This window comes from Protopterus annectens, chromosome 8.part0, assembly GCF_019279795.1.
Source record: "Protopterus annectens isolate FY-2018-M chromosome 8.part0, PAN1.0, whole genome shotgun sequence".
In the NCBI taxonomy this organism is placed as follows: domain Eukaryota; kingdom Metazoa; phylum Chordata; order Ceratodontiformes; family Protopteridae; genus Protopterus; species Protopterus annectens.
Genome location: NC_056741.1, coordinates 1,491,660,884 through 1,491,682,755, shown reverse-complemented (window position 1 = coordinate 1,491,682,755; position 21,872 = coordinate 1,491,660,884). Strand labels below are relative to the sequence as shown.

Below are 21,872 nucleotides of genomic sequence, written 5' to 3'. Positions count from 1 at the left end.
GATTTGCCAGACGTATCAAAGTGGCTTCCACTGCTGTATACTGTTGACCAATGTTACTACATAAAAAAACTTTTCAGTCAAACCAAAGACATTGTTACTGTAACAAATCAGAGCAATCCCCATGCTATGTGTGTCCCTATGAAAGAATTAGCAGGACTAACTCACCATTCTATGTGTGTGCATAAAGCAATGGGCAATAACATAGGAATTAAACAAAACAATGAGATAGCTTGTAATGCAAATATCAGAATATTATGATAACCACCGCAATGCACACTTAACATTAATATTTTCATTGAGACCAAGTCCGTTATCAGCATTCAACAGTAATTGCCAGCGGAGTTCTTTCAATTCTAAGAATGTCTCACAGTCTCCAAAGAATTGCTGTATTTGCTCCAAAAGAAAGAATTTAAAACCAGAGAAGTTGGGGCAGTGAAGACTGTGTCTGCCTAATGCATTGCTGTCATCTTGTTGCCTAATGGCAGCCAAATGCTCCTTAATGCGATCTGATAATTTTCTTATTGTCTTACCAACATAAAACGAATTACAGGTGTTGCAAATACTTGCATATACTACAAATTTAGTGTGGCAGTCAAAATAGCTTTTAAACACAACTTTAGTATTGCTGTGTCTGAAGGTGTATTCTGTACCTGTATAAATATGCGTGCAGACTACACAACCATTGCACTGAAACATGCCATGCTGCTGGTTCTGTGTCACAGTCTGTGGGTCTGCTGCTGTTTGAAAATGTTCATTTCTTTCAAAGGACATCTTGAGTGTCCTCGTTCTTTTGTATGCAAAATTAGGAGAATGCCCTATGGCTTGAACAAGATTCTTTTGTGATGAAATATTCCAATTTGTATGTATTACTACTTTGATAGAATGCATATCCCTGCTAATAGGGATTTAAATTTTCATCAACAGATTAAATAAGACGATGGAGAGGGAGAGGTTTATAACCCGGTGCCTCCCAAACCTTTGAAATAAACTTCCCCTGCATATTTAGCAGTGTGACTAACATAAACTACTTGTTGACTAGTGTGGAACCTCCTGGACAAAAGAGGTATGGACTGGGGGGGGGGTCATGGCAAGTTAAGAATGGCCACAGGAATCTGTAACCTTGGAATGTCTATGAAATATTTATAAAACAGAGAACTATGTAGCACATTAGAGATAATAGAACCCAGTAGATTCGTGGATAGGAAAAATTGTACAGAACATACAGCATTCAAACACATTGCCTTAAAAATTTTGGAAATTCCCATCTTCAGGGAGCCCAGTAGATTCCTCTGGTTTATGACAAGGACGGAGTATTTCCAGTTTACTTGCTTACCATTCAGACTTTCCATTGCCCCCAGGTTCATAGGTTCATAAATTAGTACTAGGCTAACTGCTGTGTTTATAAATGCATTTATATGTCTTGTTTTGTACAAAAACAAGGAATGAAGTATTGAAGTTATGTTCATTTTAACTCCTTAAGTGGATTTCAGGTTGAGTAGTTTCTGGAGTTTTTCTCTGCATGCATATAAAATGAAACACTGTTCACTGGACTGGAGCTATAATGGTATATACTAGTAACCCAGCCCAAAATAGTAAACCTTCAGGTATGTAACCTCAGAGATCCGTAGCAGAGAAACTTGACAGCTCTTATGGGTACATTTTGGAGGGTAACATTTTTCTGGGAATAATAAATAAAATAGCAAGTATTTATTAATTTAGATAGGTCCATAGAGGAGTGACCTTAGGTCAACTGGTAACCTAGGCAAAAGGGCTCCACGGTGCCCTCATCCTAGTCTACCTACACCAGATAAATACTGGAAAAGCCCCCCTACTACAGCAGCAACTTAGGCGGCCGCCTAGTTGACCTATGCCTAAGGCCAGCTATGGGTCCGTACACTCCCAAAATGTATTTTTCCCAACATCTGGAGATCCTTTTGAGAGTGTTTGTTGGAAGGAGTGGAGACTACTTGGGTTTACCTTTCTGGAGAAATATTGGCAGCTGAAATGATAATGGAGTTGAACTGTCTGTGAATTTATACAGAGGCTGTTTCCAGCCTAACAAAGTGTGACCGGGGAAAAAAAAGGCCATGTGTGTAAAGAGATCTTTAGTATATTCACATCCCTGAAATACTAGAGTTCATCAGGTGCATCTTAACTGTGCCAAATCATTTTTTCCACCTGTCTGTTGCCTTGCACTTCTACCATTAAGCACTCTGTTCTGGCAGGTCTTTGTTTTTTTTAACCTGTAAAGCACGCATAATGTAGTATTCAGAAAAATCTTTCCAAAATTTCTAGTTGCATAGTTTTTATTCGTAACAGTTTTTTGAAGTGCTTTTGGGGCTTTGAATGTTCACGTGTCTGGCACAAAATTACTTTATCTGAGGACTGATATCCCTGTGATCAACCATGTATTGTAATCTGTGCTTGTTTTTGGTAAAAAAAAAAAAAAAAAAAATGTCTTCTGTATGTAGGTCTCGACATGCTTCAGATATCTGCTTTGCATGAACTTTGGTACTGTATCCATGGCATGTTCAGTCATGGTCTCATTCTTCCACCAGTTCATTGAATGCATTTTTGTTGTCTCAAAGGGCATTTAAAACATCAGTATACTAATGATTATCTGATTTATTTCTTTTTTTTTATTTCAGATGCAGGGAAGCTCTCACTTATTTGGTGTATGCTTACCAGCATAATTCAACACTGCTAATGAAAGGGCAGAACAGAGGAGTGGATGAAAACATAATAGCATTATACAGAAGGAAATGCCTCCTGGTTAGTACTTAGTGTTTTTAAGCTTTATAAAGGAAGGAAAAGAAAGCTATTCTGTACTGAAAACGTATTCTTCTACAGACATTAATTTGTTTCATTGATATATTTTTCTAGCATTGTCCCTTGTAAAGTTTAAGCTGAATTTTTACTCTAAGCTCCTTTCCTCAGTATTTATTGTATGTTCTGGAGCTGCCTTGTGGTATTTTTCAGAGTCAGATTTCAAAACTGGAATCCACATGCACAATTGGTGCAGTCTGAGAGCTGCTAAAAACCATGATTATTTTTTAATATTTTTTTGGGTAGGCGGTTGGCATAATTAAGATGTTTACCTGACAGAAGGTGCAGGTTTTGATACTCACATGGGTAACTGACTAGGCTTAAAATGGTCCACAGGGACAGTTAGCCTAGTACCACCGCTCTATTTTTAATAACATAATAAGATGCAATTTTGTAGGCAGGCATTGCATTTTTTTGTTGTTGTTTTGCTTATTCTGTACCTGAAGTAGTAATTCTCTAGTGATATTACAATCTGTTGCCAAGAGAAACCATTCTTTCTCACTTCTTGCACCATCTGGATCATTGTAAATGTCTGTGCTCACTGCTGAAAGATTTTAAGCACATGCTTCCTAGGCTGTCCACGTTGCCTTGTGGTCATTGTATTCCATAGTAGGGCCATAACCAGCTCAACCTCCTGCCTCTGACATTTACTTGATGATCCATATTGCCTCAGATGAAAAGTTTAGATCAGACTTCTAGTGGGAGAATGGTAGTCAAAGTTTGAGGAATCTGCCCTAAATATGTGGAATTCTGGGCGATATCGAAGAGCACTTGACCGAGCTTAAGTGTAGATCCAGAACAGCAAGTGATGTAGTTACAGAAGGCTCAGTCATGAGCCTCGTTTTTTTCCCATTTTTGCATAGGGTTGAGTTGTCACATCAGTGTTAGTCAATGTGACCAAATTGTCTAGAGCCAATATTTACACCACCAATCATGAAGGTTCAGTGGTGTCCTCTGTTGCTGGCTAACATATTTCTCAAACTCTCTAATTTTGGCTCAGATTCTTGTTCTAGCCCTCCAAATTCCTCCTAAAATTTCTGATTTTGGGAGAAAAGTTGGTAGATTGCACTTAAATGACAATTGCTAAGAGTTGTACACTTTTTACTTCAGAAAATGTATATTAATTTACGTTCTCGAATGTCAATTTTTCCAGTTAATAGTCGTAATATTTTATAAGATGTTGATTTGGGGTATTTGGCCTTGATTATTTTCGGAGTTGTCCCTGTTTCTTGGGGTTAAGCTATGGGGTGACTAAGGAAGTCTCTGGTGGGATTCTGTTTACCCCAAAAGGAAACTGCTGTTTAACATGTCAGTGATGAACATACTTACCGTATCAGATGGTACTAGGTGAGTTCACCATCAGTTTAAAATAACCAATCTGCTAAGAAGAACACACTAGGAAAAAAAGGAACCATCTCAATATTTGTACCCAATAAGAGGTGACTAGTTTAAAAGCATTATGTATTCCACCTAGCTAACACCTTGCATTTGGTCACTGGCTTAATTAGTTCGACAGAATGCAGCTCAACATGGAAAGAGGCAGAGGAAGGTCATCTCTCAGTGTGTTCTGTTTGCTACTTTTCTGTTAACCAATAAAAATTTTAAAATTAAGCAAACATTTAAGAGTGATAAAATGGAGGTAACCAGGGATCTAGAGTTACTGGTGCTAAGCCCATTTTAACCATTACCTGTTTATTATTGAAGACTGTATCCAAGAGAATGGCTCCCATTTTATTGTAATGTATATTTAAGCCCATCAAGAGCAAATATGAGGGTAAAAATCAGAACTTGGGTTATAAAGTGCATTTTGCAGTGTAAGTTACTCTCAATGGAATCCTGAGAGCAGTGTAAAACACTGGTGTGGTCAGTTCTCCATTATTGCATGAGTCATAAGTCAAGACATTTGACATCTAACAGAAGAGCACAAGGGATAGATTCAGCAGTTGTGGCTTAAAGTCCTAGACCTAAACTTTAAAGGTTGCAGCAGTAACCCTCATCTTATGAGCAACCACATTTGTTGATAGTTTAACAGTTATTCCTTTGTCCTCCATGTGCATTGAGGGTCATCTTCTTAGCCCAGCTTTTTAGCATACATCTTTGATTACATTTGCAGCTGAGTTTATTTCCCGTCATACCTCTAAGACTGCGTTAGAAAGCTCATGACCTGGTTCCTCAAAAGCCAACTTGTGATGTTTTTTATTCTCTGTTGGGGTGGGGTGGTATTTCCCAGGTTGCTTTTCTCCAATAGGGTTCATAGGACAATACTAGGATATTGGTCCATAGGCCGTTGTAAGCCTAGCCAAGAATTTTACCCATGTTCCCACAAAGTCAGCACCTGTTTTCCATGTCCAGCAAGGACACAGGTGGGATCCCAGGGGTATATTTTCTGTTTCCCATCCAGTCGTCCAGGTTCCTCTTAAAGAGAAGAATGTTTTATAGTTGCAAGTCAGGCTTCAGGACCCCCCTCCCCCCAAAAAAAGAGGTACTTGCAAGTACCTGCTGTTTTTTGATTGGGATCCTTTTTAATGTTTAGTGGAGCCTTATTGAGAGTGTCCTTGAGAGCAAAGTGTTGTCAGCTGCTAGATGCACAAATAAGCAGGATCTCCAGATGCTAGGTTTGGCTTTCTTGTAGGCAGTACAGGGTTTAAAACAAATGTAAGCTCATCCAAATTCTTCTTTCCTCTAATGTGCTCGGCCTCCCACCATCCCCCATAATCTAGCTTACCCTGTTTTTTCAGATGCTTCTTACTGGCAGGGTCCTATAGGTCAAACTAAAGCTAATCTAGCAAATGAAGACCTTCCTTTGTTACTTCCACTTACACATACACTGAGAAATATAAAGTGCTGTCATCTAAAGCTTACCATAAGTGATTCCTGCTGTTCTGCAACTCCTTACCAGAGTATTTCTCTTGTGGGAATGCAGTCAAGATACTTTGAAAATCCTTGGACTATCCATAAGATGCTTTTAAGTAGAGGCGTAACTCTTAGTAGAGTAATGTAGAAATTTGCTAACTTTTCTTTTTAGCATTTGCTGTAGAATGCCAATCTGTGCTGTCTGTAAGCACCCTGTCGTGAATGTTCTTAATTCAATGTTAAGACCCTTCTTAGGGGAATGGTCTTTGGGTATTTAGTCTCCTATTCCAGTTCAGCATGTTATGAGAAGTTTCCTGTGTTGGAGACGCATGTCATAATGCACCGTGTTGAACTATGTGTGTGGTTAACCTTCAATCTTACTAGCTTTTTAGCAGGTCGCGCAGTTTGAATCTCATGCTTGACTTAATGGTGACATTTTCACATTTGATGCTTAGAATATTGCAGCTTGTCAAGTATGCATGTGACTAAGATATAACAAGCCGAAAGCTGCACTTACATTGTCTGTAATGTTTACTGAGATGGTGGCCAAAACCATGCATAAGAAACTTCATGTATTTCTCCCCACCTGATTGGCTTTCTCCATGACTGGACATCCCTGTGTCTCTGGATCAGATACTCCCTTAATCTGCAGTCATTGGTGAGGTGGCTATCAAATGGGAAGTTTTCAGTGATCCCCATCCCAAAGATTATTTCGTTGCTACAGAACTTAGCAGTCCACAATGTCTTGTCACCATGAAGACACCATTATGAAGTCAAGAACTTGGCACTGGCAGCCTAAGTGAGGGCACAGTAAAGGGTCTAGTGTCAGATTCTTCTGCAGCTTTAAGGCTTAATGGCTACCACAGTATTGGATCCATTTGTTTAACGGAGGTGTGGGTACTGTGTTGAAATGTGAGATGCCATTGGCTGCAGAGCTATAGTATGCTTACTGAATTTTTCTTAATGTTAGACTGCTATCATTGGGTTCTGCAGCCAAATGCTGATGATACTTCACTTGTGGAGTAGAGAGCTCACCTTAGCTCCCTTGTGGTTTAATAGAAAAGTGTTCCACCCCTTGAAAGAGGACTATACATCAACTGTTTGGAGTTATGTACAGTCCTCCTGGCCCTGAAGATTGTTGGAGGGAAAACTTGCTCCTAGAGCTTCTCCTGATTTGTTCCAACAATCAATGTATGCTATGGAATCTGTACAATCAGAGAAGTAGGTGCGTATGTCCACTAAGCTGGTAAGTCATGCACGTGTGGCAGTGGATCATAACCTAGGGACATCAGTCATTCAAGGACTCACATTTATTTATTTATTTAACATTTGTTGTCCGGGAAAGTCCGACTAGGTTTCACAGAGCCTGTTTTCAGCGGAGGCCCAGGGAGAAATGCTCTGGAGTGAACTGATGGATTCCGTAACCTACTCATCCAGTCTTTTCTTTGTTCTCTGAATTCAGGTAATTCATTTCTTCTTGCACAGTGGTAGCGAAAAACTTGAACTCTTTACCCTCTGGTGTCAGGCTGTTAGGTCCCTCATGATATAGGAAACTTTTCTAAGTCTGGCCAAGGAGGCTCCTTAAATTTCTGCTACAGCCAGTTCCCTGTCATTGCTTGGCTTATGCAGTAGAAACCTTTACCTTGCCAGTTCTAAAAAAAACGATGTGTCAGAAGTGATTGGTGCCACAAGGATTCCTCCTGACAGATCTGCGCCAGCAAATGGAATATTTTATCCATTTGGGCAAGGAAATTCAAAGACATCCAGATTAGTCCATTTATATATGGTTCTTGCCTGTGTCAGGCACTTGCATTATTTGGATGTCAGCTACTACACTTTCACTGTGCACATATCAGCTGTATCTTTCCATCATGGCCTTATAGGTTCATAGGTAAGTTACTAGTCTAACTACCCTTGTGCACCATTTTAAGCCTAGCTGGTCTCTGTTGGTGAGAGTTGAACCCTGTACTTCTTGTGCCAGTAAGGAGGAGGGGACTGCTACACAGCATTTACTGGTCTTGCAATTTCCTAAGAGGAATCTTCATAAACGTTTGAAGAATCCCCTGCTGTCCTTGGTGTATGAATTTTGTCAGCCTTGTTCATCCCCATTTCAAACTACCTAGTTCAGTGGTATTGAATTCTGTTTGTTGAAGACACTTGCTGGTGGCCATGCTTGTGCATGGAACATTGTTTTTTCATAAGACTAGTGTCCCTTAAGACAAATCCCACATTTCCTCCAGAAAGGGGTGCATAAATAATCATTGAATGTATCCATTTATCTCCCTGTTTGCTTTGTTGGAACAGAATCCAAGAAATAGAGGTCCTTTCACATTCTAGATGTGCTTAATTACCTCTAGTTCTTGACTTATAGCAGGTTCATGAGTTTTGAAACTAAAACAGTTCATTGTCTTTATTGCAGGAAGGCAAGGGTGGTCAGTCACCAAGCAAACCCTTTCTGAATGTACTGCAAACTGCGTTATGTTCCACCAGGTGTACCCCCCCCCCATTAGAAAATGCTGCAGTCAGAGACTATTCCATTTGAAGTTTGGCTTTTTGTATATTTACTTCAGGAATATTTCCTTTGTGGACATTTGTGGTTGTCATTTCACATCTTCGTCAAACATTCTGACCAAATCTCTGAGTGTTGATTCATTCCGTGTTATGTCAGGTCATGGCTTTCTGAACTTTCTCAGCTTGTTGTTCACCGGCCTTTTGCACCCTTGTGGTTTTATTCTTTGAGATTCTGTACCTAGTTGTAAATGCACCAAAGAGGGCCCATGATGATAAATGTAACATGAATTCTTGTCTTGTTAGATCTCTGAGGGAGCCCTCCTTTGTGGGTCGCACACAGCTGTATGCCATGCCCCTGTGCTTAGGCAGCCCAACCATCTAGCAGCTGCTGTTGCACTATCTACAAGTGAGTATACATACTTGGCTAACCTACAAAAGTCCAAGTGTCAAATCATTACTGCCTTTTGTATCTGATGCATAGGAAGTGTACTCAGTCAGTGGTGAGTTCAAACTAGCCAAGCCAGGCGCTAGGAGGGGGTCACCTAGTACAGCATGTTACATCATGATGTGGACTAGACTAAGGCATACACGCCCCAGAACATGGGAGCTTCAAAAAAATGCTTAATTGCAGTGTAAGAAAGGAAGAAGCCAGTTGTTGATATCCCAAGGAAGGTCACCTTGTACAGCAACTGACATAGTGAGAAAATTCCTTTAATTCCTGAGAAATCGGACCTTTATTGATCAAATTGATCACTGCTGCAGTAGCCTTAGCTATAAAAGTTATATCCTATCAAGAATATAACAGCCGGCCAGCTTTCAAAGCTTGAGGGCACCTTACATGTACCCAAACTGTCAAGCTGAGGTGACTAAGACAAGTTTGGGCAGGAAGCCCTCCAGAATTTTACTGCTGCCAAAGAGCAAAGCTCTTCTGAGTCTTTCGAGGACCAAAAGTTGACTTCTGCTTTCCTTTACTAGGCAGTTAAGTTCCCTTTGGATAAACCTTCCATTTTCTTTCTTTTGTTGTTTTATTAATTTCCTCTTCAGGAAAGTTATTTTAAAGCCAGGTGTGTTTTGTTTAATGGGCTGCCTCAAGACTAATGTACTTTTAAATGGAGCACTTGTTTTTTCCTGTCAGATGAATAGTAGTGCAAAGTAACTGAAAACATTTTTCTGAGGAGTTTTGTTTATTTTCCTATTGTGAGGCTGACATAGTGTTTTAAAGTGCTTTTTACTGTGCTTTTTTTTTCTGTCAAAAAAGTAACTTTTGGACTGATTGTTTACTAGCAATTTCTGCTTTTCTTCCCCGGGAAAGACACCATTTTTGGCTTGCCCATAGAACAGAATATCGGTTCCATAGTGTGTTCTTCAGCCACAAAAAGAAAAAGTAAACCTCCTTTGCCACCACAGTCGAGTTGTAATTTGTCTCAGCCACACGTGGGTGATTCTGCTGTGTCCATTTTTTATACCTCAGACCACTCTTTTTTTTTTTTTTCTACCCTAGATCCCTCTGGTGTAGTACCTATAGCCACTATGGATCTGGGATTAGCCTTGTCCTCTGTGGCTGTTGAGGTCATCACGGTGGGCAGGAGAAAGCCACTCTTGTCAGGACAGGGAACAGGGAAAGTTTCCCTTTTTGTCAGAAATCTCTGTCCATCCCTGGAGAAGCCGCAGCTGCCACTAGTAATAATGCTAACCCCATTTTTCCTGTCTTTAAAAAAAAAAAACAGGAAACCGAGCATGTATCTACTTCTGAGGATCATATTAGTTTACTGGGTTTGGCTCAAGGTTTAATTCAGGCTGTTGATCCTCCTTGTAATTTTTTTCTGTTAAAAGAAAGTAGGATTTCTCTTTTCCTGAAGAGATTCAAGATTCTGAATCTGAACAGGAATATTCAGTGACAGTTGCTGGATTTTCAGATTTCTGATTCAGACTCCGAGGAGAGCTCAGTTTCTGATTCTCCCTATGGGGGTGGGGGGGGGGGTTCCTCTTTCTCTGAAACTTTTGCTAGAATGTGCCAGTGTTTTCAGTGGGAGAACACTGAGATTTCTCAGTCCCTGAGAAAATACGAAGAGTTGTTACAGAAGGATTTTCCAGAACCTACACCCACTGTCTTGGTTGGTTTGTTTTAAGGATGTGTGTTAATGACTACAGTTTTCCTGATGGTCAGCCAAATGCCCCTAAAAAGGCAGATAGGATGTATAAAGGTCCTCAGTCTTTTTTAGATTTTTTATAGCAGTTATAACTTTAGTTGATTCCACTGCTGCTAAGCACTCTGTTAATTCCAACCTTACTGTTTCTGATATGGATGTGAAAAGTATAGATAGGTATGGGAAAAAGTGTGCAGTTCTACAGATTTTTCAAAATTTTGAAATGTCAGGCTCATATGTTATGACAAATTGTGAAAGTCTGAGGAATGTTTTATCTGCAGTTTCTTCTTGTGAGGAAAAAGTGCTTTAAATAACTTGGTTTCTTCTACTGCACAAGTCGCAACTGATTGCAGTATATATGTGACTCTTTTGATACTTATTCCAGGGCTATGACCACTTCTACTGTTTTGGGGATGCTTGCTGGCTGCATTCTCAAACTCCCAGATGTTAAAAATGAGATTTAAAATTCTGTCTTGGATGGAGAGAGTGTTTGGCCCTCTGCTGCAGAGGTGGTGTGTGTCAAAAGGGGCAAGCTGATCCAGGGAATCTAAGTTTTTTCAACCCTCCTTTTCCAAATTGTCCAGGGATTCTTATCTCCTCATTCTATTTTTGCACAAGATGAAAGATGTTTTAAGAAGAAATGGCAAGGGGGTTCCAAAAAAGTCTTGAACCTCCCCAAACCAAGGACAATCCAACAAGTCTGAATAACTGTTCATGAGCCCTTATAAACCTCTCCTACCCTGGCCCCCTTTTTCTTCCAGGTCTGAATCTCCATTTTTCTCTTTGGCAACAGATTTTCATCAAGGTTACAGATGGCAGCAGGAGGAAATTCCTCCTTTCTAGGGGTCATTCCTGATCTCCAGCTCGGGCTCTTGTTTCCATGTGTTCATTACATGCTGTCCCATAGAGTGATAGAAACCGTTCCTCCTTCCCAGATGAAAAAGGGTTTTTATTCAAGAATGCTCCTAGTGCTAAAGAAAAAAGTACTTGGGCACCAATTCTGGGTCTGTCTTTCCTAAACCTGTTTTTGATAGTGCCCAAATTCAAAATGATGTTGCTTCACAACCTGTTGCCTCTTCTACCTCTTTCAGGTTTCCTGGTAAAACTAGACTTAAAAGGTGCTTTTCATTGCATCCTGTTCATCCAGACTTCAGATATGTCCTATGATTTTGTGTGTCTAGATCACATTATCAGTTCTCTGTTTTATACTTTGGACTATCCACTGCTCTAGGAGTGTTCTCAAAGTGTCTAGCTTCAGTTACAACTCATTGGAGGCTACAGGGTATCCACATTTATCCTATCTAGATAACTTATGTTTGCAGAGTCTTTTCCAAAGTGTTAGGACTCTGTCTCCTGAGTGACAGATCTCTTAAACAAGTTGGGATTTCAAGAGAACATTCAAAAGTCTTTCTCAAGTCCCACTCACAGGATTGTGTTCCTGGGATATCTGAGAGCTTTTCTTCCACAGGAAAAAATAGATCTTTACTTAGATCTATTTCTAAGGTTTTCCACTCAAACTTCAATCATTGTGAGGGAATACCTCAGGATTTGGGGTCTCATGGCATCTGTGAGTCTCATGATTCCCATGGCAACACTCCACATGATAAAGATGCAGTGGTATCTGAAATCTCTCTGGTCCCAGCACAAATGCTCTTCGTCTTTTCAAATCCCAATGCTGGAGTTTTAGAAAAGAAATCATTTGGTGGAGACAGCAGATATCCTTAAATTCAGGTCTTCCCTTCTCCCTTCCTGCTCCAAAGCAGTCCGTCACCACAGATGCCTTGGACTTTGTTTTGGGAGCAGTTTCAGGAGGGATAAAAGTGGAGGGGTTGTGGGACTCCAAGAACACATAGAAGCATGTAAACATGGAGATGCTTGCACTGATCCAGGCACTCAACTCTCTGAACCATCTTTGGTGCCTGAGACCACAGTCATGCTACATCAACATGCAAAGGAAATTGGGTCATACCCCCTTTGTAAACTAGCCATGTTAGCTTGATATTTAGCTTCCCAGCACAGTCTCATTCTACAGGCATCATATATTCTGTTAGAGTAATACTGTGTAGCAGTCAAGCTGAGCAGGACCACTGCACACCCTCACAAATGGAAAATAGATCGGTGGTCATCAAGAGATATGTCTCTGAAGAGTTCCTCAAATAGACCTCTGCTCAAAAAAAAGGCAAAATCAGCTGGCAAGATTCTGTTCCAGAACTCCAGGCAAGAAGACTTGGAAGACAGATGCCGTTTCATTTCCTTGGACAGGAATGTTTCTGTATACTTTTTCACAGTTTCCACAAATATCCAGAGTACTTCTGAAGATTCAGAAAGAATCCCCCAAGATCATTATATTGACTCCCTTCTGGCGCAGGCAGCTGTGGTTCTCCCTTTTGGAAATGGCCAAGGGCAACTACCACAAGCTTCCTCACAGGTTGGATCTACTCACACAAGAACATGGGTGTTTGATGCACCCAGACATCAGTAATCTTAACTGACTGCCTGGATGATAAGGTCTTTATTCTTCTTAGGCAACTGTTTACTGAGGACGTGCAACAGGTAGTAATGGAGGCAAGAAAGCCTGCTGCTATGAAAATCGTATATTGGCAAACGAGAAGAGTTTTCTGGTTGGTGCCAACAACATAACCAGCACCCATTCAGAGCTAGTTGTTTTCTGGTTTTACAATATTTGTGTGAGTTACTGTACACTGGCCTTTCGTACTCCTCTAGCAAGGTTCATATCTCAGCCGTTTCAGCATATTTGCCCGTGGATCTTTCTCCTTCAATGCAGTCTGATGTCAAAATGTTCTCTGAAGGGGTTTTGTGTAAGAGGCCTCCAAGAAAACCTGTGGCGCCTCCTTGGGACCTTAATTTTGTGTTGGAGAAGCTATTGCTTACTCTGTTTGAACCAGCTAATCTGGTTTACTTAAGGTTCTTAATAAGAAAGCAGTTTTACTTATTGCTGTAACCTCTACAAGAAGAGTGTATGAGTTGCAAGCTCTTATTGCGAGTCAGCCCTATCTCATTTTCTGTAGGAACATTTTTTTTTTGAGAATTGATCCTTCTTTTATGCTTAAAGATGTATCATGGTTTACTTTAATTCAAACTATCCATCTCCATTTTCTTTCCTGAACTTAAAAATGAGAGAGAGAAGATGCTTCATACCTTGGATATTCCACAGACAACTGAAGTGTACTACCTTGACCGAACTAAATTTTTCTTTTAGATCTTTGGATCAGTTGTTTATTTCTTTTGAAGGTAAGGAGGAAGGACAACCTATGTCAAAACATGCTATTTCCAGATGGTTGTCGGTTTAGAAGATATATGCATTAATCATTTTAAATATTTTATGCTTTATTTCTGAGAATACATTGTTCTATCTGTTGATAATGTTTTGACTTTCTGTATTAAAAAATGTTTCAGGAACTGAATGAAAAAGCAGCGACATTGTTTGAAAGTGGCGATGATAGTGATGTGACAGAGGGACTGAACCTTATGAATGAGCTGATCATTCCATGCATGCATCTGATGATAAACAATGATATCTGTCAGCAGGATCTTGATGCAATTGAAGTTTTGAGGAGTCGCTGGTGTTCTTACCTTGGTCAGGATATAGATGGTAAGTGTTCACCTCTGTCATAGGCTGAACTTCAACCTGCCCCCTTACACCTTATATCCTTAAGTATGTTTTTTCTCCAATCTTTTGATCTCACCTTTCCCTCTCTATTAATTCTCATTCTCATTGTGTGTGTTTTTTTCTGCATGTAAACAAAAGAACATGTTTCAGGTGTTCACAGCCCATATTTTGGTAGTTTAAGAAATTGAAGATTTATGTGACAGGTAAAGGAGAGCTTGGTCTGGCCTCCTGAGCTGTTTTATTTTCTTTTGCTGCATAGTAAAGGCTTGAAGACCATTTTCATCAGTTTCCATATTTCCTTTCCATTTCTAGAGCTGTGAGTTAACCTTTTGCCTATTTACATTTCTTTATTGTCATTTTGTCCGCATTTTATTGCAAGGTTTTTCATGCATTTATGCCACCTATCCATTTCAGTAGAACAGTGTTTTTTTTGGAAGTTCTCAATATAAGATCATTTTCCTGTCTTGTAATTTTCTTTCTTTTCTTGGAGGTACTTAATTGATCAGGCTGTGGTTCCCTGTGCATTAGGTAGTATCTGGTATTTCCTGTTGTGGCATATCTGTTATTTTCTCTCTCGTTCTTATGCTTAGGAGATTATGCACTTCCTGCCTGTGCACATCATAGCATTACATGGCAGAATAGGAGTGCTCAGCTTCTTTGCAAAATGATCATGTGTTCAGTCAATAAAATGTTTAAGCCAAAACACAGATGGAACCACCACAACTTATGCACTTTCACGGCAACCAGGTTTAATAAAACATCAAAATAAAAACAAAACGAGGCTTGAAGCTTTCGCCCTTTACAATACACAGGGCATCATCAGAGTCACCACTGTAAGTAACCCAACACTTTTATCTTCTTCTTCTTTCGGCTTTTCCCAGTTAAGGATCGCCACAGCGGATCACCTGTCCACTCATGATTGACAGTGGAGTTTACGGTGTCAAGTTGCCAGCCCGGTGCCCAACCTTCCACAGAAGGCACACACACACACATGCACTCATGCCTAGGGCCAATTTAGAGTGTCCAATCCACCTACAGCATGTCTTTGGGATGTGGGAGGAAACCGGAGCACCCAGAGGAAACCCACGCAAATACAGGAAGGACCTGCAGACTCCACACAGAAGGCGCTCCAGCCGAGGATGGAACCAGAGAACATCTTGCTGTGAGGCAGCAACGCTAACCGCTGCACCACCACGGCCGCCCGAACCCAACACTTTTACAATCATCCCAATCATATGACTACCTTAAATAAAATCAATTAGCCAATAAAATGCACAAAACGTTAAATATTCTTCGTGTTTCACTGTTGCAGTCATCCCACTTGGGTGATCTTGCCAGGGGTAGCCCTCAGTTGGCCTGAATACCAGAGGCTTAATATTTCTGCGTCTGTTGCTGTCGCTCCAGGACTGACGTCCGGTCATTGGTGGTATAAAAACAGGCAGCCGACACCATTACATCAGTCTTTCTTGCTGTGGTGCCTGAAACAGAAGCAGTTCGCATGAGTGCTGGTCAGCCACTACCAGAGTATTCGTTTCCAAAATTAAAGTTGAAGTCTTCTAAAGCTAAGTACCCCGTTGGGGATCTTTTTTTCTTGCTCTAACCGATGTCAGAAAAAGTTAACAATTGTCTCACCTGTGGAAAGCAAATACCACACCGAGATTTCCATTCTTACTGCGTTACCTATTTAGGCCCAGACCATGACGTCCCTCGCTGTCGGTTTTGTGCTTTGTTCAACACCAGAACTATACGTCATCAGGCCCTTATCGTAGCTAAATACGTTCGCTCTCTCCGTATTCCAAAATGGCTTCAGTAAGCCATCTGACTACCGATCTTCCGAAAACACATAAGGATAAAGACAGAGACAGACTGCACAGGTCCAAAACTGACAATGTTTCCGTTAAGCTAGTTGCCAGTTCGCCGGTACTCAGTGAGGTGCTTTTGCGGCCCCTAATGACCGCTTCTATGGATTTGCAGGCCACTACCGAGACCCGTTCAGAGTCCGGTATGCCACGAGACTCTTCTTTGACTATGGAACCTGTGGATGTCTCTACCTTGGATGGGTCCAGAGCCACTGTGCATGCACCGGCTTCGAGGAAGTTCTTTGCTCTACCGATATTAGATACAAACTGACTTCTTTCGCGGCTTCAGTTTTCTAAAACTACCGAGTTTCTTAGGCCCAGGGTACGACGCTTAAAAAACCAACCCAAGCACAAGCGCCTGCTTCCATGCCTCAATCTCAAATGCTTAAAATGGCAGAAGACCATATCATGCTTATTAGGGGAAGTCAGCGTACCCCTGCTAAAAGAAAGAGACTTGTCCCCAGCAGCTTTATCCGACCAAGAGTCAGACTATGAAGACTTGCCTTATCTGCTTATGAGGACTCAGATGCAGAGGAATCCATTCCTTCTGCCTCTCCTCCACAGGATTTTTCTTTTGGTGAAATCTTACATACCTTGAGAGAGCATTTCCATTGGGAATGCCAGGATTATCCTCCGTCCAAAAAGGGACTTGGGGAATTTTTAGATTTACCACAGCACAGACCCTTAGCTCTTCCTCCTGTGCTGGATGTTGTGGATGATGATTTTATGGAATCCAGTCTTAACTCCTGATATGCTACCTCCTGCTCCCAGGAAACCTGACTGGTATTATGAGTCCCTGACTCGCACAAATTTCTTTTCAAAAATCCTACTGCTGACCCAGAGGTCATCTCCCAAGGACCTAAAGGAATAAAAGCAACCACAGCTAAGAATCTCACCCCTTCAGACAGGGATTCCAGAGCTTTAGACAGATGGGGTAAAAAAGTATACACCTCTGCAACTCTTGCCATTAGAGCATTAAATTGTCAGTTACACATGCTGAAATACCAGCAGCATACTATGAAACTTATTAAACAAAAATTATCTGCCTTCTCAGACTGTGCAGAAAATAAAGAATTACAGGAGCCTATGCATTCTGCAAGCCAAGTTACTAAACGTACCCTGCAATGTGGGTTTGACACCCTAGAAGCATCCTGCAGGGCATCAGTCACAGGTTCTGTATTTAGAAGGCATGCTTGGCTTAAGGAACAAACCATGCCAGACCATGTCAAATCAAAACTATCGGACGCACCACTGAACAAAGACAGTCTGTTTGGCACCAAAGCAGAGGAGGTTTTTAAAAAGCTGGAAGAAAAAGCTAAGTCTATGCAGACAGTTAAAGACTTTTTGCAAGTCCAGCCTCCGAGATTCAGTAGGTATTGCCCCTCAAAGCATTGGCCCTTTCCAGCCCCCTCAAGGCCTCCTCAGACTAGACCTAGGGGAAGCAGACCCCCCAGACAGCAGTCCCAGGGAATGCAGAGATCTAAGCAATGGAGTACCTCCACTTCTAAAACAGGAAGTGCTAAGCCACCCCCTTATGGAAAGAATTCACAATGACTTTTCAAATCCACCTCTTACCTCTGCCCACCTTCTTGTGCCCCTAGGAGGAAAAGGAAAACTTGCCTCTCATGCAAAAAACTGGGCCTCCATCACCAACGCTCGATGGGTCCTCAACGTAGTGTCCCAGGGGTACAAATTTTATTTCCACTCACTGCCAACCCCAAAGGGGTTTTCAGATCTTCCTCTAAACCAGTGGGCAGAGGCACAAAACCAAGTTAATTTCCTGCTCTCCATGAGGGCAATTCAGCCTGTTCCTGCAGACCAGATAGGGCAAGGTTTCTATTCCAGACTTTTCCTGTTACCCAGAAAAGAGTGCACCTGGTGCCCAATCTTAGATCTATCCATTCTAAACACATTCCTGGTGGTACCAAAATTCAAAATGCTCACCCTCCAGCAGCTTCTTCCTATGGTGTCAAAAGATGCCTGGTTAGCCACCCTAGACCTAAAAGAGGCCTATCTGCATATTAAATACTCTTGCAGGAAATATCTATGTTTCAGGGCAGGATCTATGTATTATCAGTTCTCTGCACTTCCCTTTGGTTTATCCACTGTTCCCAGAGTTTTCACAAAATGCCTGTCTCCAACCATTGCTTTTTGCAGACAAAGAAATATTCAAATTTACCCCTACTTGGACGACTGCCTGATTCAGGCAGACAGTCAGGAAAATCTTTTGCAGCACCTGATATTTGTAAAGGACCTACTGACCTCACTGGGGTACACTATAAACTAAAAGAAATCCAAACTAGTCCCCAGTCAGAAAATTGTATTCCTGGGAGAAAGCCTGGACACAGCATCCCAGATGGCATTCCTTACTCCAGAAAAACAAGCCTATCTGACAAGCTACTTCTCTCAGCTGACGACCAGAACCCAGTTACCTGCAAAGAAAATCCTGCAAGCTCTAGAGTTCATAGTCTCCTGCATTCTGCTAATTCCATATGCCAGACTGCATATGAGGAAACTTTAGTGGTACTTAAAAGAGCCTTTGGTGTCAACATTCTCAGGACCTGGAGACTATGATATCTTGTCTAAGGAAAGATTTTCTTTGGTGGGCAGCAGCATGTAACCAAAAGAAGGGACTTCCCTTTTCACAACCCCACACAACCCAGACCCTAACCACATCATATTATGCGTGGGGTACACACCTGGACGGCAGTTGCATTCAGGGCCACTGGAGCCCAAATCAAATTCATCTGTACATCAACCAAAAAGAGATCCTAGCTGTTCAGCATGCTCTGACAGCTTTCAGTCCCCTACTCTCTCCGGGGCCTCTACTAATCAAAACCGACAACACCACAGTGATGTGGTACATCAACAAGCAGGGGGGAACCCACACTTACCCACTCCGCAGGCTAGCCACGGGCCTTTGGAACACTGCCTCAGCCATGCATATACACCTGCTAGCACAATTCCTGTCAGGCACCCAAAACTCTAGACCTACACGAATGGCAATTAAACCACAACACCTTCAGCCTCGTAATCCAGAAATGGGGTACCCCGAAGGTAGACCTATTTGCCTCCCACATCAACCACCAGCTTAGCAAATACTGCAACAGGGAACCTCACAGCAAGGCCTGGAAAGTAGATGCCCTATCCTTCCAATGGGTAAACCTCTTGATCTATGCATTTCCCCCTCTACCTCTTACAAGGGTATTACTCAAAATAAGGGAGGAAAGACCAAGGGCAATCCTGATTGCCCCAGACTGGCCACACCAACACCGGTACCCACTACTGCACAGTCTGTCACCGTTGCCTCCATGGCACCTCCCTCAGATTCCAACCCTCCTGACTCAGCAGGAGGGAGAGTTCTTGCATCCACAGTTGCAGACCCTGAACTTGGCAGCCTGGCTTATTCCTTGACCTCTCCTCCAGTGGCCAGCCTAAGCAAGCAGGTCCTGGACGTTATATGTGAAATCAGATGATCCAGCACTAGAAAATCCTATGCTGACAAGTGGAAAAGATATTGTTCCTGGATCCAGACTAAAGGATGTGAACCAGCACAGCCTTCTTTACCTCTTATCCTGGATTACCTAGAAGACTACATCACAGAGGCCTATCCTTTTCTTCTTTTAAAATCCATGCCTCTGCCATCTCTGCTCAATACAGCACAGAGCCACCTCTCTTTTCACACCCTCTCATCAGGCAGTTCATTAGAGGGGCTAACAACTTAAGGCCACCCAGAAGAGCCTCTACCCCTGCTTGGGACCTTAACTTTGTGTTGGAAAAGCTCACGTTATCCCCCTTTGAGCCTGCCGCTTCAGCAGAGTTAAAATTCCTCTCTTGGAAAACAGCCTTGCTTCTGGCCATCACATCAGCTAGAAGAGTGTCTGAGCTACAAGCACTCATGGCTGTGGGAACCCTTCATCATTTTTCATGCTGACCGGGTCTCCCTGAGGACTAGCCCAACTTTCATGCCTAAAGTGGTGTCCAGTGTGGCTCTCAACCAATTTATTCATTTGCCCACCTTTTTCCCTAAACCTCAAAATAAAGGGGAAAGGATCTTGCACTCTTTAGATGTACACAGCTCAGATTCTACCTGGATAGGACTAAGCCCTTTAGGAAATCTGACCAGTTACTAGTCAGCTTTGCACCAGGGGCAGAGGGCAAGGCTATATCAAAACAAACCATTTCCAAATGGATAGCACACCTGTATCCATTTCTGTTACAAACACCATGGAAAACCACCCCCCAGGGGGTCAGAACACATTCCACTAGGGCAACTTCCACCTCTTCAGCCTTTCTCAGAGGGGTTCCCTACCAGGGACATCCTTTCTCAGAGGGGTTCCCTACCAGGGACATACTGGAAGCTGCAACATGGAGAGCTGAAGTAGTTAACTTCATTTTATCTGCAACCTGTGGGTATTCGGATCCATATTGGATCCGAGCCAGCAACTTTATAAGCATCTGCTCAGAGCTCCAAGCACCTCCCCCTTACCCATAACCCACCCACCATCTGCTGCCTTCCCTCAGATCTAGTTTGCCGCTTCGTGCATCAGCATTGTGGTCTCTGTAGCTCTGAGCCTTAGGGTTGTTGTAAGTGCCTTTTGGTATATTTTTGTGTGTAGTGAGAGTTTTCTTAGTTCCCATTCCTTCCCCTAAATGCTTGTTCATCGGTTAAAAAAAAAAAGTTTTTAGTTTTGTGAAGTAGTTATATTGTAGGCTCTTTCCTTACCTATAGGTGTACATGGCCATGGTGTGTTGGGGTTTGGTAGGTGTGTGTGTAAAATGTCTGATCAGCCTACATTCAAAAAATGCACAGAGTGTGGCCGTAAGCTTTCACTGGTGGATGGTCACACTCTGTGTGTTGTTTGCCTGGGCATTCCCCATTTTATCCGTCAGTGCAGTGTGTGTGCTGGATTTAATCCGAGGGCCCTGAAGGATAGGAAGGCCAAACTGGTGGCTAAAGGCCTGCTCCCTACTTCCACATGTGCAAAAGGAGGCACATGGAATCCCCTGAGTCCATGACAGAAGACACTAACAGGTCACCTCCTGAGGATGTCTCCTTTGGAGACATCATGGAGATCCTCTGCCAGAGGGGAGGTTGGTCAGCCCCAAAACCTTCTACGGATGAATCAGTGTTTCTGGAGGCTTTTGGTATGGGCCCATCTATGTCCTGGGTGTCCCCGCCGGCAGATCTTATCACCACGCGGGCATGGAAGGAGCCTGACACCAAGGAGTCGATACCTAAATGCCCAGACAAGATCCATTCTCTACTCTCGGACAGACAGGCCTGGTATAAGGGATCCCCCGTGGATGCTGTGGTGGTTGCAGCAGCCACCAAGAGGGAACTGGCTCAGGAAAGTTCCTCAGTCCACCCTCCGGAAAAGGAGCCCAGGACAGTGAATCAATTTGGGAAGCGAGTATATTCTTCAGCGACGTTTTCCATCCGGCACTGAACTATTTGGCACACATTATATGACTGCAGCGAGACCAAGTCACGGAGTTAGCCGAGTCGCCCCCAGAGTCTTAGTCGCAGGAGGACAAGCGTCTGTTCTCTGCAAAAAGGTCGACTCTGAAGTCAGTATCAAACACGTCCATGCGCCTCCTTTCCCACACTACAGAAGGAGCAACTAGGGCGGCTGGGGCGACACGCTTGGTTCAGACTGTGTCAGTTTGCGGACCCCTTCTAGGCGTCTTTCACATATGCTCCCTTTGATGGTTCTCTTTTTGGGAAGACTGTATGTGACACCCTTGTCCAGAGTGAAAAAGATGGGAAGACCTTCTCTGCCGTCAGAATACGCTTCTCTAGTCCTCAAAGATCCTTTCCAGGAATTGGAGAGGGCAAAAGAAGACGTGGTTCCGGAAATCACAGTTTTCCCAGGACTCTCAGGACAACTCATCCCGTAGAGGCAGAGGGGGGGACATGACAGACACCATCCCAGAGGCAGATTGGGTCCGAGGAACTTTGGGTCTTGGGAGCTCTTCTCGGACAGGCCCGCGCAGCAGCCTTGTGGGGTTGCCCGACTGTCCTACTCTGGAGGCAGTCGTGGG

At 42.5% G+C, this 21,872-nt stretch overlaps 1 protein-coding gene across 4 annotated transcripts in view; it reads left to right on the top strand.

The window, feature by feature from the left end:
- The window catches only part of USP28 (ubiquitin specific peptidase 28), a 732,083-nt gene that overhangs the window by 639,502 nt on the left and 70,709 nt on the right, over positions 1-21,872 (top strand). For all 4 annotated transcript variants that reach the window (XM_044081073.1, XM_044081072.1, XM_044081070.1 and 1 more), the window contains 2 exons: positions 2,649-2,772; positions 13,755-13,950. In XM_044081073.1, coding sequence (XP_043937008.1) covers positions 2,649-2,772; positions 13,755-13,950 — 320 coding nt within the window. The remainder of the gene's footprint in view (positions 1-2,648; positions 2,773-13,754; positions 13,951-21,872) is intronic.